General features: G+C 38.6%; 2 protein-coding genes across 17 annotated transcripts in view; one reads left to right on the forward strand and one right to left on the reverse strand.

Moving 5' to 3' along the window:
• The window catches only part of FAM185A (family with sequence similarity 185 member A), an 89,852-nt gene that overhangs the window by 25,321 nt on the left and 38,557 nt on the right, over window positions 1–25,974 (forward strand). For all 8 annotated transcript variants that reach the window (XM_055283481.2, XM_055283482.2, XM_063641563.1 and 5 more), the window contains 2 exons: window positions 2,940–3,035; window positions 12,949–13,083. In XM_055283481.2, coding sequence (XP_055139456.1) covers window positions 2,940–3,035; window positions 12,949–13,083 — 231 coding nt within the window. The remainder of the gene's footprint in view (window positions 1–2,939; window positions 3,036–12,948; window positions 13,084–25,974) is intronic.
• The window catches only part of FBXL13 (F-box and leucine rich repeat protein 13), a 304,098-nt gene continuing 291,881 nt past the window's right edge, over window positions 13,758–25,974 (reverse strand). For 8 of the 9 annotated variants that reach the window (XR_008658536.2, XR_008658544.2, XR_008658541.2 and 5 more), the window contains one exon: window positions 13,758–15,739. The gene's annotated coding sequence lies outside the window, so the exon portion shown is untranslated. Of the gene's footprint in view, window positions 15,740–16,380; window positions 16,588–25,974 lie in introns of those variants that run through there. The other variant, XR_010121389.1, reaches the window with a different exon arrangement.

Here is a 25,974-nt window from a genome sequence, read left to right on the forward strand (position 1 = left end):
TTTATTCTAATAGTGGTTTTCTCGAATCTGGAATCCTTTTCTAGCTGAGCAGACATTTTCATCTGTAAATATAGTTTTACCTCTTTCCTTCCTATCTTTATTACTTTTCCTTTTTTTGCCTTATCAGACTAGCTATCAACTTCAGTATAATGTTGAATTGTAGTGATGAGAGTGTGATTCCTTGCACTTGATCCCTGTCCTTGTCCCCAGTATTAGGGGGAATGCATTAAGTGTGATGTTAGCTATAGATTTTTAACAGATGCCTTTTATCAGATTGGGAGAGTAATCTTTTATTCCTTGTTTGCTTAAAAGTTTCTCTTTTTTTACTTTCTTTGATCGTGAATGAGTGTTGAATTTTGTCAAATACATTTCCTGAATTTATTGAAATGATCATTTTTCTTTTATTAATATGACCAACTATACTGACTGATTTTTCTTTTAACATTATTTACTTGTTTATTATTTAAAAAAATAGAGACAAGGTCTCACTTTGTTGCCCATACTGGTCTCAAATGCTTGGCTTCAAGCAGTTCTCCTGCCTCAGCCTCCTAAAGTGCTGGAATTACAGCGTAAGCCACCACACCTGGCCCTTTCTTTAAAATATCTATCGTATTTACTCAGTGCCCATGTGCCAAGCACTGAGCTAATCACGTTACAATGTAGATTTATTTTGGTTTCTTTTGTGGTGTGTTTTTTTTTTTTTTTTGCTTTTGCTGACTTTATTGAGACATAATTGACAAAACCGTATATATTTAAGGTATACATGCAATATAATGATTTGATATACATATATATTGTGAAATGATTTCCACAGTCCATTTAGTTAACATATCTGTCACTTCACCTCATTACCATTTTATATGTATGATGAAAATGTTTAAGATTTACTCTCTTAGCAAATATCAAGTTTACTGTACAGTATTGTTAATTACAGTCACTGTGCTATACATTAGATCTACAGGACTTTCTCCCAGATCTATAGAATTTCTCCATTATGTAAACTCCAAAAGAATGAAATTCTGTGGATGAAGCCTTAATTTTACTCTTGATAATTAATTTTAGTTCTGATAATTTGTGTTAAACAAAAAAATAGGAGGGCTTGTTTTGCTGCATAGTTTTAAAATATCACCGTTGCCTTCTTTTTTGAAAACACCTTGAGTTTTCATTTTTTTATTTTTTGACAGCCTCCAAGGGATGAGCCATCATTAGAGATCAATACAGATAACATGAGGATATAATTACTTTGTGGCCTGGGATATAATTATTTAGCTGTCATTTATTTCTCATTTGGAGGGAAAAATAAATGAAAGTATTATTTATGAGCCACACAAAAATTCTGTGTGTTTTTTTTCCCTCCTTGAGAAAGCGAGAAATCACACTAACGTTTCAGCTATTTTACTTTGTTCAAACTGGAATAATACACACCTTGTGTATTACACTTTTCTTTTTTTTATCATAATGTAATTTTTACTTGGCTTGTTTTAGGATGCGGTAAGAGGTTTAAAAAGGAGTTTCTGTTGGTACGTAAGCAGTGAAATGTTCATTTTGTCCAGCTATTCTGTGTCATTTATCTCTAGTGGTTTCATTTCCCAACGTCAGTGTTAACTTTTCACACTTGAAAACTAAATAAATTGAGTCTGATAAAGGGCATTTTCCAGTATAGATGGGAAATAAATTATTATAAATGATCTTGGAGCCAGATTTTAAACAGTTTATTCCAAATTTACTGTCTTTGTTTGAAGTCAGTTAACATTGTTTTAAAAGCAAAATGTTGGCTCATATATATATACACACACACACACACACACACACACACACAAATGTTTTCTCTGTTTTGTAAAAAGTATAATTTTTGGCATAGTTTTCACCACACTCCCTACTTTGTTTCCACTTTGAAGTAATAAAACCTCCTGATAAAATACGCTTTTTTAGAGGCCTCTCTAAAAAGAATACGCTTTGGCCTTCTCCAGGCAGTCAGATAGAATATTAAATTAAAGATTCAAAAGGAGGAAAAACCACTTAGCACTAACTCTTCAAGTTCATTTCCTTACTTCCTTATTTTGACTGTTTTCCCTTGAACTTGCGATACTGGTTGATTCAAAAGTGGGGTCATCGACGACACAGGGAAATTTGAATGTCAAATCAGGGTTACCTTAATTATTTTTTTCTTATCCTCACTTAAAGATACCTGTTCAATTCCAGAAACTTGAAAAGAACTATCAGATATAAACAAGCTATTCTTCAAATTATTCCACCCTGCCCTTCTGCCCTTAAAGAAATGCAACAAGCCAGGAACAGTGGTTTGTGTCTGTAATCCCAGGAGTATTGCTTGATCCCAGGAGTCAGAGACCAGCCTGGACAACATAGCGAGACCCTGTCTCTAAAAAAAAAAAAAGAAAAAGAAAAAAAGAAATGCAACAACTTTATGTAGAGTAATCTTTTACTATTAGGAGCACTTCTTAGTATCAGCAAATTTGCTACAAGGAGAAATTATGAGAGGTTTTGATTTTTGTTAGCCTTGCTACTGCTTGTATGTAACTATACATGAGGTAGAATTCTTTGGTAATTATTGAAAGTTTACTAAATGTATCAACACGATAAAAAACTAAATATATCAATGATGCTTAGTGGTCAAAGGAACCATTACTTGCAGACTCTCCTTCCTACTCATTATGTTTTAGAGTAAATGTTTAGAGATAAGTTATTCGGGTTAATATAGATAAAGATTTTTAAATTAGTTGTCTAGTTTAATAGATTTCTAGGTTTCTGATACTGTTTACGTTTAAGTGCAAACAATGGCATTGTTATGAGGAAAACACTAAACCTTGTAAGATTCTTAGCCCCTTATCCTAATGCTAAAGCAGAGCCTTTTATTTCAAGTTTGTAATTCCATTTATCAAGTAAGAATGATTTTACTTATGTTTTTTTCTTCTTCCTAGATTCGTCTTCTGGATGTCTAAAAGCCTCAACTAATCAGGGTGCCATAGATGTTTATGTCAGCCAACTGGGGAAAGTGGAATTGAAATCCCATAAAGGTTAGGAACTGGAATGTTTTATTTTGACATATGATGTAAGGAAGGTTTATGTAACACTCAGAAAACAGATGGTCAAATTATCTATACTGACATAGTGATTTCAAGAAAATCTCTTCTGATAGAACCTGATTTAAAGGCACTGGCCTGCTAGCTTTGTAGACCAGTGATCTTTACAACTTTTGGGATAGATGGACATGCAGACTATCTTTTCCTTTGTAGGACAAACAAAAATGTAATATTTTGACTGTTATTATGGAATTTTTAAATGTTACTCTGTGGATTTTTCAGTTTATTCTATTCTGAAATAGAATAATCTTTGAAGGAAAAATGCTGCCATACACTCTTTTGGAAGCTTTTCTGCCAGCCTGTGAAAGGAACTTCTCAGGCAATCAGTGTAGAGTAACAGTTTTCAAAGTGTGGTCCTTAAATAAAGGTATCACACAGGAAGATCCTCTAAAGTGATTACTTAGTCTCTTGAAGTATCAAGACTTACGATATGTCTCTATCATTTAACTTCTGACGCAACTTATTCTGAGTCCAACTCTTTCATTTAAAATCGTATACTTTTCATCTGAAAGCTAAATATGAATTTGTCTCTTCTGCACACATGGATGTACACATATGTGTTGACAAGTGGCTTGGGTGAAGTAGGTTGGCCATAGGGGCTGAAGTGGCTTGGCTGCAGAAAGTTAAGAACTGTAGCTCTGTATAAAAAAAAAATTTTAAATAGTCTAGCAGCTCTTGCATGTTGGCCAGATGTTTAACAAGGAAAATATTTCCTCACAGAGACTGATTGTTCCTGCTATTAGTAGTTTCTTTACCATATTGATTTAATAGTTTTTTTTTAATCCATCTCTAGAATTTGTCAGTGTCCAAACTGCAAAACACAGAGGTCTGAAACCTCAGTTATTGCTCATACACCGGTGTGATTTCTCAATATCCTATTTTCTCCCTTTAAAATAGGATAAACTGATGTCCTCACCAAATCTAAGAGCTTCAGGTAATACTCTTCAGGGAAAATTATAAATGGCATGTAAGTCATATAATTGTACTCCATTATTACAAAGATCCAAGGAGAAAAGGGATATATTGTTAATATAACTAGTAACAGAGTAAGAACAAAGTTTTGAATAAGCAGCTCTTACATACAAATAATTTAATGTTTTGCACAGTAGGCAAAACAAACAGAAAACTGTAAAATTTTGAAGATTGTTAGTCTTTATTCATTTGAAATATTTCTTAGTCTTATTTGGAATATTGCTGGAACAATATTGGAATAGTATTTGAAACTATTGAAATAGTATTTGATGTTGCAAAATTTGATTAGGATTACAGTTTTATGTTTTCTTCTGCTGGGACCATGTTACTGGCAAAAGCTTAAAGACAACCGAAAACAAAGATTTCTATCTTACTTCAGATCTCTGAATTCTCAATACACTTGGGAACAGTAACTTTTTAGAGTAATGGAAAGTTATTCAGTAACTCTTTCTTAATGGTTAGCAAAGACATCTGGAATCCATTCCAACTCTGCCACTGTCTTGCTGTAGGGTTCACAGCCAGCCACTGGAGTCTCTTAGGTCTTCACCATTTTGTGATGTGGAAAAATATATAATGCTTGTTTTCTTTCACCTTATGAAAATTAATATGGTGACCTTCTTAATTCATTCCAGGCTATGCTTGGGCCTGGGAGTCACACCTGAATCTGCGTACTGACTTTTCCACTTAACATTTTGTCCTTGGGAAAATCACTAATTTTAACATAATATGCCTTCAATAAATGACGCTGTTAGTTCAGATTTGAATTTTTAAGAGGATAGTACTGATGTCAACCATGAAGAAATTTATGAAGTGAAAAGAGGTTAAAGAACATAACAAGAGCTCTCCTTTCTAAAAAAGTTAGTGTTAAAGATGGGACATTAGGGAGGTTTTCAAGTCATGAAAATTCTTCATTCACAAACAGTAGTGGGGTTTTGGTAGGTGGTTTTTGGCTTTTAAAGATGTGGAGGGAGATGGGGTAGAAATCTTTGCATTGCTTAACATTTTTAAAGATCTGAAAAATTTAAGATCATGTTATGCATTTAAGAACAGAGACAAGTGTTCATAAAGTTAGCACACTTGAAACTTGATACATTTAGACATATCAAAAAAGTTTTTTAAATCCATGATTTTCTACTTTTGAAAGTACATTTGGTAGAAAAACGTGTCTTCTATTTATCCTGAAATCTTCCAGGGTTGTTTTTGTTTTGTTTTTTCCTAAAGCCCTCATATGTTGTTATGGGAATCTCCTGTCTGTAGTTCACATTTGAACCCTGGAAAGCAATTTGGTTTTTTGTTTTTGTTTTTGAGACAGGGTATCACTCTGTCACCTAGGCTGGAGTGCAGCAGCAAGATCATGGCTCAGTGCAGCCTCAACAGGATCGCCTAAGCTTGGGAGGTCAGCCTTCCAGGTAGATGAGACTCCAGTTGTGCACCACCACACCCAGTTGTTTTTTTTTTTTTTTGAGCTGGGGGAGGTAGAAACAGGGTTTTACCATGTTGTCCAGGCTGGTCTTGAACTCTTGAGCTCAAGCAATCCACCTACCTTGGCCTCCCAAAGTGCTGGGATTACAGCCACAAGCCACTGTGCCTGGCTGCAATTTGTTTCTTAATAAAATAAACTAGTTGTAGTAATATGCATTGTTCCCTAATTTTTCTTTAGAATAGAACAGTTCATCATGCTTATCTCAAACTTCTAGCTCCAATTAGGAAGACCAAGAAATTACTTAAGGAAGCTTAAGCTGATGTTAGCCAGATTGGAAGGAAAACCACGACCCATAAGTAAATGCATTCAAAACCCCATCCTGACCATCTTTGTCCACAGAGATGGGGTTAATGCTTTATGGCAGGGGCCTTTTACCTACTTTATTTAATGAAAAACGGGAAGAAAAACTTCTGAAATAGGAGTGTGTTGGTGAATTTACACTGCAACCCACATAATTTGAAAAATGATTCCATACCTAGCAGAGTACTTTTCCTGATTTACTCTTTTAGAAGCTTGAATTACAGCCAGGTTGTATGGAAATACAGGTTGAGTGTCTTACCTTAGGTATCCAAAAGCCTGTAATCTACTCAAAAGAAACATTAGTGAGTTGGAATTCAAATAATCCTTTTCTATTGTTATTTTTTGTTACACACAAGGCACATCTGAAAGCACAAGAGCTCAGTGTTCTAGTTGTGTTATAATAATGAGGTCACAAGTCCTGTACTACGATGAGGTAGGAGTGTGTGAAATATCATGGTGGTTAAAAGCATGGGCTTTGGGGTGGAGCCAAGATGGCCGAATAGGAACAGCTCCAGTCTACAGCTGCCAGCATGAGCGACGCAGAAGACAGGTGATTTCTGCATTTCCAACTGAGGTACCAGGTTCCTCTCACTGGGGAATGTCGGAAAGTGGGTGCAGGACAGTGGAGACAGCGCACCGAGCGTGAGCCGAAGCAGGGCGAGGCATCGCCTCACCCGGGAAGCGCAAGGGGTCAGGGAATTCCCTTTCCTAGTCAAAGAAAGGGGTGACAGACGGCACCTGGAAAATCAGGTCACTCCCACCCTAATACTGCGCATTTCCAACAGTCTTAGCAAAGAGCACACCAGGAGATTATATCCCGCACCTGGCTCCGAGGGTCCTACACCCACAGAGCCTCGCTCATTGCTAGCACAGCAGTCTGAGATCAAACTGCAAGGCAGCAGCTGAGGCTGGGGGAGGGGTGCCCGCCATTGCCGAGGCTTGAGTAGGTAAACAAAGCGGCCATGAAGCTTGAACTGGGTGCAGCCCACTGCAGCTCAAGTAGGCCTGCCTGCCTCTGTAGACTCCACATCTGGGGGCAGGGCACAGCCAAACAAAAGGCAGCAGAAAGCTCTGCAAACTTAAATGTGCCTGTCTGACAGCCTTGAAGAGAGTACTGGTTCTCCCAGCATGTAGCTAGACATCTGAGAATGGACAGACTGCCTCAAGTAGGTCCCTGAACCCCAAGTAGCCTAACTGGGAGGCATCCCCCAGTAGCAGCAGACTGATACCTCACACGGCCAGGTACTCCTCTGAGACAAAACTTCCAGAGTAACGATCAGGCAGCAACATCTGCTGTTGGCCAATATCCACTGTTCTGCAGCCTCTGCTGCTGATACCCAGGCAAACAGGGTCTGGAGTGGATCTCCAGCAGACCTGCAGCTAAGGGTCCTGAATGTTAGAAGGAAAACTAACAAACAGAAAGGACATCCACACCAAAACCCCATCTGTACGTCACCATCATCAAAGACTAAAGGTAGATGAAACCACAAAGATGGGGAAAAAAACAGAGCAGAAAAACTGGAAGCTCTAAAAATCAGAGTGCCTCTCCTCCTCCAAAGGAACGCAGCTCCTCACCAGTAACGGAACAAAGCTGGACGGAGAATGACTTTGACGAGTTGAGAGAAGAAGGCTACAGACAATCAAACTACTCCGAGCTAAAGGAGGAAGTTTGAACCCATGGCAAAGGAGTTAAAAACCTTGAAAAAAAATTAGATAAATGGCTAACTAGAATAACCAATGCAGAGAAGTCCTTAAAGGACCTGATGGAGCTGAAAACCAAGGCATGAGAACTATGTGACGAATGCACAAGCCTCAGCAGCTGATTCAATCAACTGGAAAAAAGGGTATCAGTGATGGAAGATGAAATGAATGAATGAAGCGAGAAGTTTAGAGAAAAAAGAATAAAAAGAAATGAACAAAACCTCCAAGAAATATGGGACTATGTGAAAAGACCAAATTTATGTCTGATTGGTGTACCTGAAAGTGACGGGGAGAATGGAACCAAGTTGGAAAACACTCTGCAGGATATCATCCAGGAGAACTTCCCCAGTCTAGCAAGGCAGGCCAACATTCAGATCCAGGAAATACACAGAACGCCACAAAGATACTCCTCGAGAAGAGCAACTCCAAGACACATAATTGTCAGATTCACCAAAGTTGAAATGAAGGAAAAAATGTTAAGGGCAGCCAGAGAGAAAGGTCGGGTTACCCACAAAGGGAAGCCCATCAGCCTAACAGCTGATCTCTCGGCAGAAACTCTACAAGCCAGAAGTGAGTGAGGGCCAATAATCAACGTTCTTAAAGAAAAGAATTTTCAACCCAGAATTTCCTATCCAGCCAAACTAAGCTTCATAAGTGAAGGAGAAATAAAATCCTTTACAGACAAGCAAATGCTGAGAGATTTTGTCACCACCAGGCTTCCCCTAAAACAGCTCCTGAAGGAAGCACTAAACATGGAAAGGAACAACCAGTACCAGCCTACCAGCCACTGCAAAAATATGACAAATTGTAAAGACCATCGAGGCTAGGAAGAAACTGCATCAACTAACGAGCAAAATAACCAGCTAACATCATAATGACAGGATCAAATTCACACATAACAATATTAACCTTAAATGTAAATGGGCTAAATGCTCCAATTAAAAGACACAGACTGGCAAATTGGATAAACAGTCAAGACCCATCAGTGTGCTGTATTCAGGAAACTCATCTCATGTGCAGAGACACACATAGGCTCAAAATAAAGGGATGGAGCAAATGGAAAACAAAAAAAAGGCAGGGGTTGCAATCCCAGTCTCTGATAAAACAGACTTTAAACCAAAAATGATCAAACGAGACAAAGAAGGCCATTACATAATGGCCAAGGGATCAATTCAACAAGGAGAGCTAACTATCCTAAATATATATGCACCCAATACAAGAGCACCCAGATTCATAAAGCAAGTCCTTAGAGACCTACAAAGAGACTTAGACTCCCACACAATAATAATGGGAGACTTTAATACCCCACTGTCAACATTAGATGGATTAATGAGACAGAAAGTTAACAAGGATATCTAAGAATTGAACTCAGCTCTGCACCAACTGGATCTAATAGACATCTACAGAACTCTCCACCCCAAATCAACAGAATATACATTTTTCTCAGCACCACACCGCACTTATTCCAAAATTGACCACTTAGTTGGAAGTAAGGCACTCCTCAGTGAATGTAAAAGAACAGAAATGATAACAAACTGTCTCTCAGACCACAGTGCAATCAAACTAGAACTCAGGATTAAGAAACTCGCTCAAAACCGCTCAACTACATGGAAACTGAACAACCTGCTCCTGAATGACTACTGGGTACATAACGAAATGAAGGCAGAAATAAACATGTTCTTTGAAACCAACGAGAACAGACACAACATACCAGAATCTCTGGGACACATTCAAAGCAGTGTGTAGAGGGAAATTTATAGCACTAAATGCCCACAAGAGAAAGCAGGAAAGATCTAAAATTGACACCCTAACATCACAATTAAAAGAACTAGAGAAGCAAGAGCAAACACATTCAAAAGCTAGCAGAAGGCAAGAAATAACTAAGATCAGAGCAGAACTGAAGGAAATAGAGACACAAAAAACCCTTCAAAAAATCAATGAATCCAGGAGCTGGCTTTTTGAAAAGATCAACAAAATTGATAGACCACTAGCAAGACTAATAAAGAAGAAAAGAGAGAAGAATCAAATAGACGCAATAAAAAATGATAAAGGGGATATCACTAGCAATCCCACAGAACTACAAACTACCATCAGAGAATACTATAAACACCTCTATGCAAATAAACTAGAAAATCTAGAAGAAATGGATAAATTCCTCAACACATATACCCTCCCAAGGCTAAACCAGGAAGAAGTTGAATCTCTGACTAGACCAATAACAGGCTCTGAAATTGAGGCAATAATTAATAGCTTACCAACCAAAAAAAGTCCAGGACCAGATGGATTCACAGCCAAATTCTACCAGAGGTACAAGGAGGAGCTGGTACCATTCCTTCTGAAACTATTCCAATCAATAGAAAAAGAAGGAATCCTTCCTAATTCAGTTTATGAGGCCAGCATCATCCTGATACCAAAGCCTGGCAGAGGCACAACAGAAAAAGAGAATTTTAGACCAATATCCCTGATGAACATCGATGTAAAAATCCTCAATAAAATACTGGCAAACTGAATCCAGCAGCACATCAAGAAGGTTATCTACCATGATCAAGTGGGCTTCATCCCTGGGATGCAAGGCTGGTTCAATATACGCAAATCAATAAACATAATCCAGCATGTAAACAGAACCAATGACAAAAACCATATGATTATCTCAATAGATGCAGAAAAGGCCTTTGACAAAATTCAACAGCCCTTCATGCTAAAAACTCTCAATAAATTAGGTATTGATGGGACGTATCTCAAAATAATAAGAGCTATTTATGACAAACCCACAGCCAGTATCATACTGAATGGGCAAAAACTGGAAGCATTCCCCTTGAAAACTGGCACAAGACAGGGATGCCCTCTCTCACCACTCGTATTCATCATAGTGTTGTAAGTTCTGGCCAGGGCAATCAGGCAGGAGAAAGTAATAAAGGGTATTCAGTTAGGAAAAGAGGAAGTCAAATTGTCTCTGTTTGCAGATGACATGATTGTATATCTAGAAAACTCCATTGTCTCAGCCCAAAATCTCCTTAAGCTGATAGGCAACTTCAGCAAAGTCTCAGGATACAAAATCAATGTGCAAAAATCACAAGCATTCTTATACACCAATAACAGACAGAGAGCCAAATCAGGAGTGAACTCCCATTCACAACTGCTTCAAAGAGAATAAAATACCTAGGAATTCAACTTACAGGGGACGTGAAGGACCTCTTCAAGGAGAACTACAAACCACTGCTCAATGAAATAAAAGAGGATACAAACAAATGGAAGAACATTCCATGCTCATGGGTAGGGAGAATCAATATCGTGAAAATGGCCATACTGCCCAAGGTAATTTATAGATTCAATGCCATCCCCATCAAGCTACCACTGACTTTCTTCACAGAATTGGAAAAAACTACTTTAAAGTTCATATGGAACCAAAAAAGAGCCCGCATCGCCAAGTCAATCCTCAGCCCAAAGAAGAAAGCTGGAGGCATCACGCTACCTGACTTCAAACTATACTACAAGGCTACAGTAACCAAAACAGCATGGTACTGGTACCAAAACAGAGATATAGACCAATGGAACAGAACAGAGCCCTCAGAAATAATGCCACATATCTACAACCATCTGATCTTTGACAAACCTGACAAAAACAAGAAATGGGGAAAGGATTCCCTATTTAATAAATGGTGCTGGGAAAACTGGCTAGCCATATGTAGAAAGCTGAAACTGGATCCCTTCCTTACACCTTATACAAAAATTAATTCAAGATGGGTTAAAGACTTAAATGTTAGACCTAAAACCATAAAATCCCTAGAAGAAAACCTAGGCAATACCATTCAGGACATAGGCATGGGCAAGGACTTCATGTCTAAAACACCAAAAGCAATGGCAACAAAAGCCATAATTGACAAATGGGATCTAATTAAACTAAAGAGCTTCTGCACAGCAAAAGAAACTACCATCAGAGTGAACAGGCAACCTACAGAATGGGAGAAATTTTTTGCAATCTACTCATCTGACAAAGGGCTAATATCCAGAATCTACAATGAACTCAAACAAATTTACAAGAAAAAAACAAACAGCCCCATCAAAAAGTGGGTGAAGGATATGAACAGACACTTCTCAAAAAAAGATATTTATGCAGCCAAAAGACTCATGAAAAAATGCTCATCATCACTGGCCATCAGAGAAATGCAAATCAAAACCACAATGAGATACCATCTCACACCAGTTAGAATGGCCATCATTAAAAAGTCAGGAAACAACAGGTGCTGGAGAGGATGTGGAGAAATAGAAACACTTTTACACTGTTGGTGGGACTGTAAACTAGTTCAACCATTGTGGAAGTCAGTGTAGCAATTCCTCAGGGATCTAGAACTAGAAATACCATTTGACCCAGCCATCCCATTACTGGGTATATACCCAAAGGATTCTAAATCATGCTGCTATAAAGACACATGCACACGTATGTTTACTGCGGCACTATTCACAATAGCAAAGACTTGGAACCAACCCAAATGTCCAACAATGATAGACTGGATTAAGAAAATGTGGCACATATACACCATGGAATACTATGCAGCCATAAAGAATGATGAGTTCATGTCCTTTGTAGGGACATGGATGAAGCTGGAAACCATCATTCTCAGCAAACTGTCTCAAGGACAAATAACCAAACACCACATGTTCTCACTCATAGGTGGGAATTGAACAGTGAGAACACATGGACACAGGAAGGGGAACATCACACACTGGGGCCTGTTGTGGGGTGGGGGAGGGGGGAGGGATAGTATTAGGAGATATACCTAACATTAAATGACGAGTTAATGGGTGCAGCACACCAACATCGCACATGTATATATATGTAACTAACCTGCATGTTATGCACATGTGCCCTAAAACTTAAAGTATAAAAACAAAAGAAAAGCATGGGCTTTGTAATTATTGAGCTGAGTCTAGGTTCCAGCACTAGCACTAGTGGGAACTTGAGCAAGTTCTTATCTATAAAATTGGGGTGATAATAATACCTCATAAAGTTAATATGGGGATTAAAACAATGTAATTAGGGGTCTGGCTCATATTAAATGCTCAGTGGTAAATCCTATCTGTAAGCTACATGTGTAGTAAATTACTTACTTTCTGGTGTTGGATGAGCTGTGTAGGACTATTGGCAAAAGAAGAACTAGTAGTTAATAATGTGCTAATAACCCATATTCTTGACAAAAGTTACTGTGAATGCCTTGAGAGTAAGGAACCTTTGGGCACCTGGGAATAAGGAAAAGGTTTAAATAAATACTGTGTGCTAAGGAGTAAAAACAGTGTCCCAGGAGCAATGCTACCCTTTCAGTCAAATTTATAATAGACTCTGGTACTTTTGATTTCTTTATATTACTAAGCTCTCCATTATATTTATTACAGGTTCTATTATTGTCAAGGTCCCATCTTCACTTCAAGCTCATTTACAGTTATCAGGGAAAGAGGTTGATGTTAACTCAGAAGTCCATGTTCAGGAAATGGTTGAAGCTCGTAAAGATGATGTTGTAACAGTGGCTGGTAAGGAGGCTGCATTTTGCTCTGTCAGATGAATAGCCATTCTCCATACATAAGTAGAAATGTGGTACACTTAATGGAAATTTTAGCTTTTTTATATTTTTCCATTATTATGTCCTCATGTTTGACATCTTTTTTTCTTCTAGTTGCTTATCATCATTAATATGATGCAGACATTTTGTTTAAAAAGACCTCATTAAATCATTTAGGAACACTCATTAGTCCTGTCATTGGGTAAAATTGATTTTTAAATTTTCTAGAAGAGCTGCTTTCTAATTCTTGAACTTAAAAATAAACTGAATACATCTATTATAATGCAAAATTTAAAACTAACTTCGTATGACTAGAGTAAATCAGAATTTTGTTGGGTATGTACATTTTAAACTTGCTCTTTCAGAACAACAAATTCTCAGTCCCACAAATGTGAATCATTTTTGTACATTTTTCATTATATCTGGCTGCACTGGTGGCTGATACTGTATTTTTAAGGTTTGTTATTGGTTGGTTTTTGTTGTTGTTGTTGTTGTTGTTTGAGACAGAGTCTTGCTCTATTGACCATACTGGAGTGCAGTGGCGTGACCTTGGCTCACTGCAACCTCCGCCTCCCGGGTTCAAACGATTCTGCTGCCTCACCCTCCTGAGTAGCTGGGACTACAGGTGTGCACCACCATGCCCGGCTAATTTTTTTTTGTATTTTTAACAGAGACAGGGTTTCGCCATGTTGGCCAGGCTGATCTCAAATTCCTGACCTCAGGTGATCAGCCCACCTTGGCCTCCCAAAGTGCTGGGATTACAGGCATGAGCACTGTGCCTGGCCGAGGTTTGTTGTTTTAATGAATAAAAAAATTAATGCTGGTGAAGTTTTCCTTTAAATTTTACCAGAATAGCATCAAGGAGGACATTGCAATTAGACCATGTATAGGGATGAATGCTACAAGCTAAACCCATGAGATGCCAACTAGAAAAAGGAAGAATTGGGGAGTAGGGGAGGGTGGTCTTCATAAGATCAAATTTCAGTTTTAAGTATTAATTTTATATGTCATGAAAATTAAGAAAGTTGTCTGTTAAAATTCATAGAATATTAATAAAAAACATAACAGGAATAAAAATAATACCTATACACTCCCCGATATAACTGCATGCCGCCTAATGGGCAGACTCATAGTTATGTGGCGAAAATTTGATGAAAATCTAAGTACAGTCATACGTCACTTAATGACAGAGATACATTCTGAGAAATGTGTTACTAGGCAATTTTGTTGTCACGTGAACATTATAGAGTGAACTGATACAAACCTAGATGGTACAGCCTACTACACACCGAGGCTGTGTAGTAGCCTATTGTTCCTAGGCTACACCCTGTACAGCAGGCTACTATACTGAAAACTGTAGGCAATTGTAACACAATGGTATTTGTATATCTATATATAGAAAAGGTACAGTAAAAATATGGTATAAAAGATAAAACATGGTACGCCTGTATAGGGCACTTAACATAAATGGAGCTTGCAGGACTGGAAGTTGCTCTGAGTGAGTCGGTATGATGAGTGGTGAGTGCATGTGAAGGCCTAGGACTTTACTACTATAGACTTTATAAACACTGTATGGTTAGGCTACACTAAATTTATTTTTAAGTTTCTTCAATAATAAATTAGCCTTAGTTTACTGTAACTTTTTTACTTTATTTATTCTAGAGATAGCTGCTTTCTCTGTTGTATAGACTGGAGTGCAATTATAGCTCACTATAAACTCAAACTCTGGGCTCAAGTGATCCTTCTGCCTCTGCCTCCCTAGTAGCTAGGATTACAGGTGTGTACTACCACGGCCAGCTAATTTTTAAAAAGTTTTTAGTAGAGACAAGGCCTTGCTATGTTTCCCAGGCTTGTCTTCAGCTCCTGGCCTTAAGTGATCCTCCCGCCTCAACTTCCCAAAGAACATTTTTACTTCATAAACTTACATTTTTAAAAATTTTTTGAGGCTGGGCGTGGTGGCTTACGCCTGTAATCCCAGCACTTTGGGAGGCCGAGGCGGGCAGATCGTTTGAGGTCAGGAGTTCGAGACCAGCCTGACCAACATGGTGAAACCCCTGTCTCTACTAAAATACAAAAATTAGCCAGGCGTGGTGGCGGGCACCTGTAATCTCAGCTACTCGGGAGGCCGAGGAAAAAGAATCCCTTGAACCCAGGAGGCAGAGGGTGCAATGAGCCAAGATCGCGCCACTGCACTCCAGCCTGAGCAACAGAGCGAGACTCCCTCTCAGAAAAAAATAAAATAAAAAACTTTTTGACTCTTTTGTAATAATACTTAGCTTGAAACACAAACACATTTTACAGCTGTAGAGATATACTTGTCTATCTTTATTCTGTAAGCTTTTTTCTGTTTTTAAAATAATTAATTTTTTTTTATTTTACTTTTTAAATTTTGTTAAAAATGAAGACACAAATACACACATTAGTCTAGGCCTTTACTGGGTCAAGAACGTCAATATCACTTTCACCTCCACATCTTTTCCCACTGAAAGGCCTTCAGGGGCAATAACACATGTGGAGCTGTCATCTCCTGTGATGATGATGCCTTCTTCTGGAATACTTCCTGAAGGACCTGCCTGAGGCTGTTGTATCATAACTTTTTTTTTTTTAATAAGCAGAAGATATACACTCTAAGGATAAAAAGTATAGTAAATACATAAATCAGTAACACGGTCATTTATTCTCATTATCAAGTATTATGAACTACACATAACATATGTGCTATACTTTTTTATGACAGTGGAGTGGGTTTGTTTACACCAGCATCACCACAAATGCGGGTAGTGCGTTGCATTTAAACGACCATTAGGGTGGCTACGAAGTCACTAGGTGATAGGAGTTTTTTACCTCTATTATAATCTTATGGGACAACCATCATTTCTGTAGTTCATCGTTGACTGAAACGTTATTATGCAGTGTGTGACTGGATATCAAATATAGTGAGAATCAACTAGTGATCTAATGTCTTGAACTTGATAAGGAGCCAAGAGAGTTACCTATTTTTGGTCCCAATAATCTAAAACAATAATACAAGTTTGTTTAACTGTGCTCTGAATCATAGCATAACCAAAATTATTTGCATATGTAAGCATGTTTGAATTATAAGCTAAAGCTATTTTGTCATATTTTTATTCGTTTATTCATAGAATCATATGCCTTTCTAAAATTTAGATTTAGTTTTAAAACTATTCTCACGGCTTCAATCATTATTTCTATGTACATAACTTCCAAGTCAATACATGCAGACCTGATCTCTATTGTTCTTGTGCATTTCTATTCCACTAAACCAGTACCACCTAAAACTTAATGTTTAAAAACAAAATTATCTTTCCCTAGCCTACCTCCTCATTCTCCTGTCTTCTCCATTTTTCTTTATTTGCCCAGTTACTCAACAAATGTTTGAGTCAACACTGCCGGAAACTAGGAGTGCAAGGGTAATATAAAACATGGTCTCACTGCCTTCTGAGGAGCTTACATTCTAGTGAGGAAAGGCAAACCAGAGAATACAGTACAGTGGGATCAATGTTAGTATAAACGTATGTACATGGTACTGTGAGAACACAGGGGTGAGGAAGTGAGAGAAGTCAAATATGGCCAAAGTATAGAGAGTAAAGGGGAAGGTGGCATAAAAGTAGGCTGGAGAGTTTGGGAGAGGTCAGATCATATGGGACAGTTTGGATTTTTATATTAAGAGCATTGGGAAGCCCTTGGAAGATTTTAACTTGGGGTTCACATAATCAGGTTTGTGTGTTAGAAGGATCACTCTGAATGTTGAGTGGGGATAGATGAGAAAGAACAATGGTGGATGAAGGAAAAAAAACGACTTTTGTTTTTTAGGAGGTCACTGCAGTAATTCAGCAGAAGGAGTACAGTGGCCTGGACTACGTAGTGAGCTATCTTAAACTCAGCAAATAAATAGGCCTTCAGTAACTTTTGCTTGAAGATAAAGACGAATGAATGCTATGAGGAAGATGCATGCTTACCTCATTGGTTATTATGAAGTGCCTTAGCCTATTGAGTTCTTTTTGTGTGTTACTTGTTATTATGGCTTATACTCCGGCCCCACCTCCTGAAACAGGAAGGGCCAAATTGCAGAATGATGAGTTTATTTCCTGTTCACAGTGGAAGAATCTAGGTACTGATCAAGCATCGTTTTGCAGAGTAGCACAGACTATCCTATGAGGTTGGCCCCCAGATGTATCTGTATGTTGTCTCTGATAGCAAATTAAATCCATTAAAGTAATAATGCAACAGGACCTCAGGTGAAGACAGCAGCAGTCTCTGGAGGGAGCTGTGAGTATGAACAGGTGATTGGGTTTAAGAGGAACTTCCATATTTCATTTTGGTTTTAAAACTGTTTGGTACCCAGTCAGCCACAGGCCTTATGTATCAACTGGATGAAATAATTTAAGAGGCCTAGAAAATCAGAGCAGATTGCTTTTTTCTGTGAAGATTTCCAATCTGAAACCAAATTTTGGAAATAATGAGCAGCTTTATATGTGAGCTATTATTATAGGCAGCTGAGCTCAGCTCATCTGGGCCTTCCTCATAGAGCCCATGAGGGATAAAAACAGAAATACTCTTATTGCTAAGAGCCTGGATTTTATCTGCAGCATGACTTCTGGATAATCTCTGCAAGAAGCCATGCCAGTAAAATTTAGTCCCTTAGGTTCCGGCTTCCCACAGGGTTTTGATGTGTCAGCTCTATAATTTTATTTGATTTCCTGCTCCATGGTTTCCTTTGCTATTGATGTCACTGATAAATAACTCAGGTGTATAATTCCTACCATGATTTACACGTATTATGTGCTATTCTGAGGTCAAAAGGAAACCTGAGACTCTCAGGCTGAAACATTTACCTACTAAAAAGCTATGCACAAGTGTGTATTGGGGCTGCATTCTCTAATCTTTATGAGAGTCTTGATTCTAAGTTTTGTCCTCTACCCATGTGTGGCAAATGTAACGTGTTGTGAGTGGCTTAGGTAAGATACTTCTAATAAGTTGGCTTCTCTATTGGGTTTTATACTTGGTTCATCGACTTAGATATGAAACTTGACTGTGGTAAACATCAAGTTCCAAGCCCAGGTATGCATGTGGTACAAAGTCCTTTTGTCTTTACAACTCCACAATTTAGATGTTTAAATGTTCAAAGAATATTAGAGGTAAAGTGTGTTGCCAGTGAATGGATTGGTGTTTGTCATTGTCTGGACAGCAGGGAAGCTAGCACTACTGGGTTTACCTCATTTTAGTAAAACTGGAAATATAAAGCATATACAACATAAATTCATTTGGGATAAAAACAAACCACCAAGTCAGAAAAGAGTTCTTATCCTGTCTAAAGGACAGAGAGTAATAACATACAATGGAATTGTTATTTATAATGGAATACTGGTTCATGGGTTGGAAAAGAGGTTGAAATGAGACTAAGCTCATAAGATGCCACTTTAAAAATCTAGGGACACTGTTTTCTCTCCAAATCGGGAAAAATCCAGTCTTTTGATATGACTAACTCTTGGAAATAGCTCTGATTTTAGAACCCACTGAAGTTTTTGGTTTTTCAAAGCTTATAGCACGTGAATTTCTCAGCAATGTATATATATTTCAGGACCACATGGAAGAAATTCAATAACAGAATGAAGAATGCTCTAAGGCTTATAGCTATCTACTTAAAAATACTTTGACAGGGAGTTAATGTAGGAAATGTTTTCAAGTCGTGGTGCTTTTATGGTGTTTTTTTTTTTTTTTTGAGATGGAGTCTGTTTCTGTCACCCAGGCTGGAGTGCAGTGGTGCCATCTCGGCTCACTGCAACCTCTGCCTCCTGGGTTCCAGCGGTTCTTCTGCCTCAGCCTCCCGAGTAGCTGGGACTATAGGCACCTGCCACCATGCCTGGCTAATTTTTGTATTTTTAGTAGAGACGGGGTTTCACCATATTGGCCAGGCTGGTCTCATCTCCTGACCTCATGATCCGCCCACCTCGGCCTCCCAAAGTGCTGGGATTACAGGCATGAGCCACTGCACCCGGCCACTTTTATGGTGTTTTTATTTCCCCACCTTTTTGTTAAAGTGTAAGATCTTGAGAGTATCATGGGTAATCAGATGTCAATGTTGTTAATGTTTGCCCCAAAAAAGAAGATCAGGTTTTCTTTTCATTCATCTGCAAACTTTATCTGTAAACGCCACATAGTAAATATGTTAGACTTAGCAGACTACATATGGACTCTGTTGCATGTATCTTTTTGTTTTTTAATAACCCTTTAAAAATGTAAAAGCCCGGCCGGGCAGCACTTTGGGAGGCTGAGGTGGGTGGATCACCTAAGGTCAGGAGTTAGAGACCAGCCTGGCCAACATGGCGAAATCCTGTCTCTACTAAATATACAAAAATTAGCTGGGCATGGTGGCGGGTGCCTGAAATCCCAGCTACTCAGGAGGCTAAGGCAGGGAGAATTGCTTGAACCCAGGAGACAGAGATTGCAGTGAGCCGAGGTCGTGCCACTGGACTCCAGCCTGGGTGACAAAAGGAGACTCCATCCCCCCCACCCCCAAAAAGTAAAAGCCCTTCTTAGCTTTCAGGGCATACAAAAACAGGCCCCTGGCCAGATTTGGCCTGTGAGCTATAGTTTGCTGATCCCTAGACTAGAGTTCAAAGTGCAGGCCCCTATCTTAGAGCATTATGAGTTCTGTTTGTAATGCCTGTGGGGTTTTGTTTTATTATTGTCTTTGTATTTATTTTGGTCATTCAAGAAATATTAAACCATAGCCAAATCCTTATCCTAAGTGAACTATCCCCAGTAGTGAAGAAAACATGATTCATGCACACACAAGTTTAATCTTGTAACATTTAAGAAACAATGCAACCATAGAAGATATATGATGGCAAATAAATACACAAAAAGATATTTACCATCAGTAGCTATTAGGGAAATGCAAATTAAAACCAGAATAAAATACTACATACTTACTAGAATGGCTAAAATTAAAAATACTGATTATTCAAATGCTGGCAAGTGTGCAGAGAAACTGGATCTCTTCTACATTACTGGTGGGAATGTAAAATTATACAGCTACTCTATAATTCAATCTGGCAGTTTCTTAAAAAAATAGAAAAAAAAAGAAACTACCATTAATCACCTAGCATTTATATTCCTGGGCATTTATCTTGGGGAAATGAAACTTATGTTCACATAAAAACCTGCACCCAGATGTTCACAGCTTTATTTGTAATAGCCAAAAACTGGAAATGACTTAAATATCTTTCCATGACTGAATGTTCATACGACTCATGGTATGTCCACATAAGGTAATTCACCGACAAAGGGAACAATCTGTTGATGTAAACAACTTGAAGGGAATTTAAGGGCATTATTCTGAGTGAAAAAAGCCAATCTCAAAATGGTCCATATTCTATGATTCCATTTATATAACATTCTTGAAATGACAAAATTAAAGATGTAGAGAATAGACAAGTGGTTGCCATAGGTTAGGGAAGGAGAAGGAGAGTATGACTTTAAAGGGACATGGCAAGGGACTTCCTTTGTAGTGACAGAACAGTTCCATATCTTGATTTAAATTATGGTTATATGAATCTATATATGTGATAGATAAAATGTCATGAGTATATACAAAGACATACCCAAAAAATGAATGCATGTAAAAACTGGTGAAATTTGAGTAAGGTCTATGGTCCAGTTAATTTGCCAGCTAATTTCCTGGTTTTGATAGTGCAGTATAGTTATAGAAGCTGTCACCATTAGGGGAACTGAGTGATGGGTATACAGAACCTCTTTCTACTGTTTTTTAACTTCTTGTGAATATGAAATTATTTCAAAATAAGTTTAAAAAGAGAGTGGAAAGAAGGCAGGGAGAGGGAGAAAGAAAAATAATGAAGTCTTCTGGGCAGGATGGAGTTAAAGGGGTCTGACTTACCTTCCCACCTGAAACAATGACAAAAAAATTTAAAAATTAAGCAGATACAGGAAACAAACAAGATGAGCCCTGCTTACTGCCTTGAGAGAGTCTCCAGGCTCCAGTACAGGAAAAGGGAACTGGTCTGGAGTCTAGAACACTCCCTGAGTTAGGGAGATCAAGATGAGAGTCAATAAAGATCAAGACAGGGTTCATAGGACAACGTACCAGAGGGAATAGAACCTGGTGCTCACACAGGTCCAGGAATAATGCCTGTTCTTCCCACCAGACTGGAAAGAAAATCATAACTCATGGGGCATTGGGTAGAGCATTTAGTAGTGGGAAACAATTAGTCTTAGGCTGAGCACCACTCTATAATTGCCTAACAAATTATAAAAGCAAGAGATGAAAGGCTTAAACCGTTTCCAAGTGACTTAACTGCATCCTTGAACAAAGCTCAAGATTTACAGGAATACAAAAATATCCAGCACCCAACAAAGTAAAATTCACAATGTTGTAACCCACCCAACAGGTTCACCTTGCCGACTGCCTAGAAAGAGCCAACTTATCAAGACAGGGGAATTGCAGTAGAGAAAGAGAAGTTCATGCAGAGCTGGCTATGCAGGAGACCAGTTTTATTATTACTTAAATCAGTCTCCCTGAGGATCTGACGATCTGAGTTTTTAAGGATAATTTGATAGGGGAACAGTGAGTTGGGAGTTTTGATTAGTCAGTCTGAGATGAGGGAATCATAGGGAGTCAGAGCTGTCCTTTTGTGCTGAGTCAGTTCCTGACTGGGGGCCACAAGACCAGATAAGCCAGTTTATCAATCTGGGTTATGCCAGCCGATCGACTGAGTTTAGGGTCTGCAAAATATCTCAAGCACTGATCGTAGGTTTTACGATAGTGATGTTATCCGCAGGAGCAATTTAGGGAGGTTTAGAATCTTGCAGCTTCCAGCTACATGACTCCAAAACCACAATTTCTAATCTTTTGGCTAATTTGTTGTCCTGAAAAGGGAGTCTAGTCCCCAGGCAGGAAGGGAGTTTGTTTGGGAAATGGCTGTTACTGTCTTGGTTTCAGAGCTAAACTATAAACTAAGTTCCTCCCAAAAGTTAGTTCCGCCTGTACCTAGAAATGAACAAGGACAGCTTGGTGATTAGAAGCAAGATGGAGCTGGCTATGTCAGATCTCTTTCACTGTAATAATTTTCTCAGTTATGATTTTTGCAGAGGTGGTTTCAATGTCTAGCATTGAATAAAAGATTATCAGGCATGCAAAGGGCAAAAAAACCCATGAGTTATAATGAAGAGAATAACTGAAACCAACCCAAAACTGACACAGATGACCGAATTAGCAGAGAAGGAAAATAAAAGTTATTATAACTGTATTGCATTTGTTCAAACACTTAAGACATGGAAGATATAAAAAGAAGACCAAGATTGAATTTCTATAAATGAAAACTACAGTGTCTGAGATGAAAAATACAATGCATGGGATTAGACATTGCAGAAGAAAAGATTTGAGGAAGAAACTATTACGATTATTTTTTGGGAAGAACTGATTAATTGTATACTTCCTCAGTATACTCTTGCCTAGAGTACTGTTGACTTTATTATTATTCCAAGTATTTGAGAGAAAATTTAGTGGATAGGCATCATTAAAACTAGCTCAAAAATTTTTTTTATCTGTAAGACTTCTTGTCAAGGTATCTTGGGTTACACTTTTGTTGAGAGAAGATTGTAAAAAGTTAAAGAACGTTGAGGCTGGGCACGGTGGTGCACGCCTGTAATCCCAGCACTTTGGGAGGCTGAGGCGGGCAGATCACGAGGTCAGGAGATAGAGACCATCCTGGCTAACACGGTGAAACCCCATTTCTACTAAAAATACAAAAAAATTAGCTGGGCATGGTGGCACGCGGCTGTAGTCCCAGCTACTCAGGAGGCTGAGGCAGGAGAATCATTTGAACCTGGGAGGCGGAGGTTGCAGTAAGCCGAGATCGCACCACTGCACTCCAGCCTGAGTGACACAGCAAGATGCTGTCTCAAAAAACAAACAAACAAAAAAGAACGTTGACAAAATTAAAATATTTTGTTATGGAATTGTATGTGGTGTTAAAGGTTTTGTTTGTGAAATGTATGTGTTAAAAATAGTAAGATTTCAGAGTAATTACTTTCATGTTGTTTCATAGTGTATAATTTATTTTCCTAGTGAGTTGGTAAGCTTTGTGAGAGAACTGGCTTGTCTTTTTACATCTTTCAAACCTCCCTAATATACTTAGCATGGCACTTCCTATAGTGGGCGGCTCAAAGTGTTTGTAGTATAAAAGAGAATCCTCCAACCCTGATGCATTGAAGTTTAATCTGCTATTACTAATAATAAGGCAGCAGCAGAAGTATCCCTCTGAACCAAATGTGCATAAACAAAGAATGTTACAGGGTTAGAAGTGGGAGCGGGGAGGGAGGCAGGAAAAAGCTCACCTTACCAAGAAGCTTGTTAATCCTATTTTTAAACAAAACAATTCTGCAAGTTACTTCCTGGAGCCCTGTCTTTGTTGATAGTGCAGAATAGATCAGGTATATTGTGGGTTAAATAAAAAGAACATAGAGATTCATATATTTGGGTACACTGGGGCAGGAGTTTCGAGAGCAAATTACAGAGTTAAACACATGTCCTAGGAAGCCTTTCCTCCCACTTAGTAGAAGCCACACTGCATAGGGCTAGAGTAGTCATTTTCCCATTTCTTGGTCAAAGAAACAGTGTGTGATTTTAATTGGCAAAGGGAAGTAAATAAGGAGGAAGTCTTCTGAAACCCCAAATTCCAATATATGTTGAAAAACTTTTGTAGGAAGGAATTTATAAACTTTACAAATTATTAATAGAATAGAGTCTCCACAGATTCAGGTCAAAGTACAAAGAAGTTTCAGTAAATTACTTATTGGCAAGATAGAGAAAGCTATTTTCAAGCAACCTAGATGGAATTTTATAAACTGTCCTCCCTTTTGAGTATTGTCTCTAAGCTGAAATTGCTTGTGTGTTCTTTTTCTTGAGAGCAGTAACACTGTGCTTGGCCTCTATTGCTGCAAAAGGAAATAGGTTGAAGGCTTTTCACTCCATAAGTAAGAAATATATTATTGGGGAGGTGATAAATAATATATTAAGGAAGAGATCTCAGATATTTAGAAAAGCCTTACTATTATTGATGCTTTATTATTGGTGCTAAATGGTATAAAAAAAGAAGAAAAAGTTGAAAAAACAAAAATTTCAGGATTTCCAGTTCTTTCCTCCACATCTATTTTATTTTTAAATTTTATTTATTTATTTTATTTTGAGACAGAGTTTCACTATTGTCGCCCAGGCTGGAGTGCAATGGCACAATCTCGGCTCACTGCAACCTCTGCCTCCCAGGTTCAAGCAATTCTTTTGCCTCAGCCTCCTGAGTAGCTGGGATTACAGGCACCTGCCACCACACCCAGCTAATTTTTGTAATTTTGGCAGAGATGGGGTTTGTTGGCCAGGCTGGTCTCAAACTCCTGACGTCAGGTGATCCGCCTGCCTTGGCCTCCAAAGTGCTGGAATTACAGGCGGGAGCCACCACACCTGGCCCAGCATTTATTTTAATTACTAGAAGAAGAAACTCTGTATTACAGAAAAGCAACTGGGTGCAAGGTACCTCAAAATCATGACCTACCAAATGCAGCATGGGCACAGAAAAAGAACAGTTTAACAAAGCTGAACCCCTTATTGATGAAGAGTTAGAGTTAACACAGAGATTTACCAGTTAGACTAAGAGATTTTAACCAGCTTATCAAAGCTAATTAAAACGGGGTTGTGATACTGAAAATATAGCAAGAGAAGAAAAGGGATAAACCTTACAGGAGGTCCTTGAATACTCAACTGTGTTCTGGGAAAAACACAGTGAGCCCCAGGACATAGACAAGATTATGGCTCAGAGTGAAAGGGAGAGATAAGAATTCAGAGAATAATTTGCATCAGAAAAGCACCTGACAAAAAGATCAGATGGTACAAAGCATCTAGCACCTTTTCTTCAGCTGAGAATATCATGGTACTATTATTATAACAGAGGGAAAAACTGTACTGAGAAAGAGGATCATTCTGTATTTTGTGTGCTTGGATTTGACAAGGAAAATATTTATGATAAAATGCAATAGTGTAATCACAACTCTCCTCAGTTCAGATTTTGTTATTGAACCAAACGGAGGTCCACTCGCCCAGCGTAATAAGACTACGTTATCTATACCATATCTAAACCAAGGCTTGTAGCAAGAGAAGGGAAAGCATTTGTTTGTAGGGACCAAGCAAGGAGAATCAGGCGGATTATACGTAACACTTGAACTCTCAGATGTCTTATGGGTAAGGGTTTTTAAAGGTGGAGACAGCCCGGTGGCCCGGAGTGGCAAGACTAGATTGCAGCTCCGACTCGGACACACAGAGCAGCGTGTAGAGGCTTGCATCATGAATTTTAGCTCCAGAACAACCATAGGAATAAATCAGGAAACCTAAGAGGACCCACAGGCCCTTTGAAGGAAGCAGATTGCTCCTACAGGACCCAAGAGACACCTGAAATACTCTGCTGGTATCCACGGCTGAGAGACCCATAGATGGTTCACATCACAGGAATCTGTGCAGACAACCCCCGTACCAGCCCAGAGCCTGGTAGACTTGCTGGGTGGCTAGATCAGAAGAGAGATAACAGTCACTACAGCTCGGCTCTCAGGAAGCCACATCCATAGAAAAAGAGGGATAGTATTACGTCAAGAGAACACCCCATGGGACAAAATCTGAACAGCCTTCAGCCCTAGCCCTTCCCCCTGACAGAGCCTACTCAAATGAGAAGGAACCAGAAAACTGTGTTGGTTTTCTGACAAAACAAGGCTCTTTAGCAACCCCACAAAAATCACAGTAGCTCACCAGCAATGATCCAAACCAAAAAGAAATCCC

This window comes from Symphalangus syndactylus, chromosome 6, assembly GCF_028878055.3.
Source record: "Symphalangus syndactylus isolate Jambi chromosome 6, NHGRI_mSymSyn1-v2.1_pri, whole genome shotgun sequence".
NCBI classification, from domain to species: domain Eukaryota; kingdom Metazoa; phylum Chordata; class Mammalia; order Primates; family Hylobatidae; genus Symphalangus; species Symphalangus syndactylus.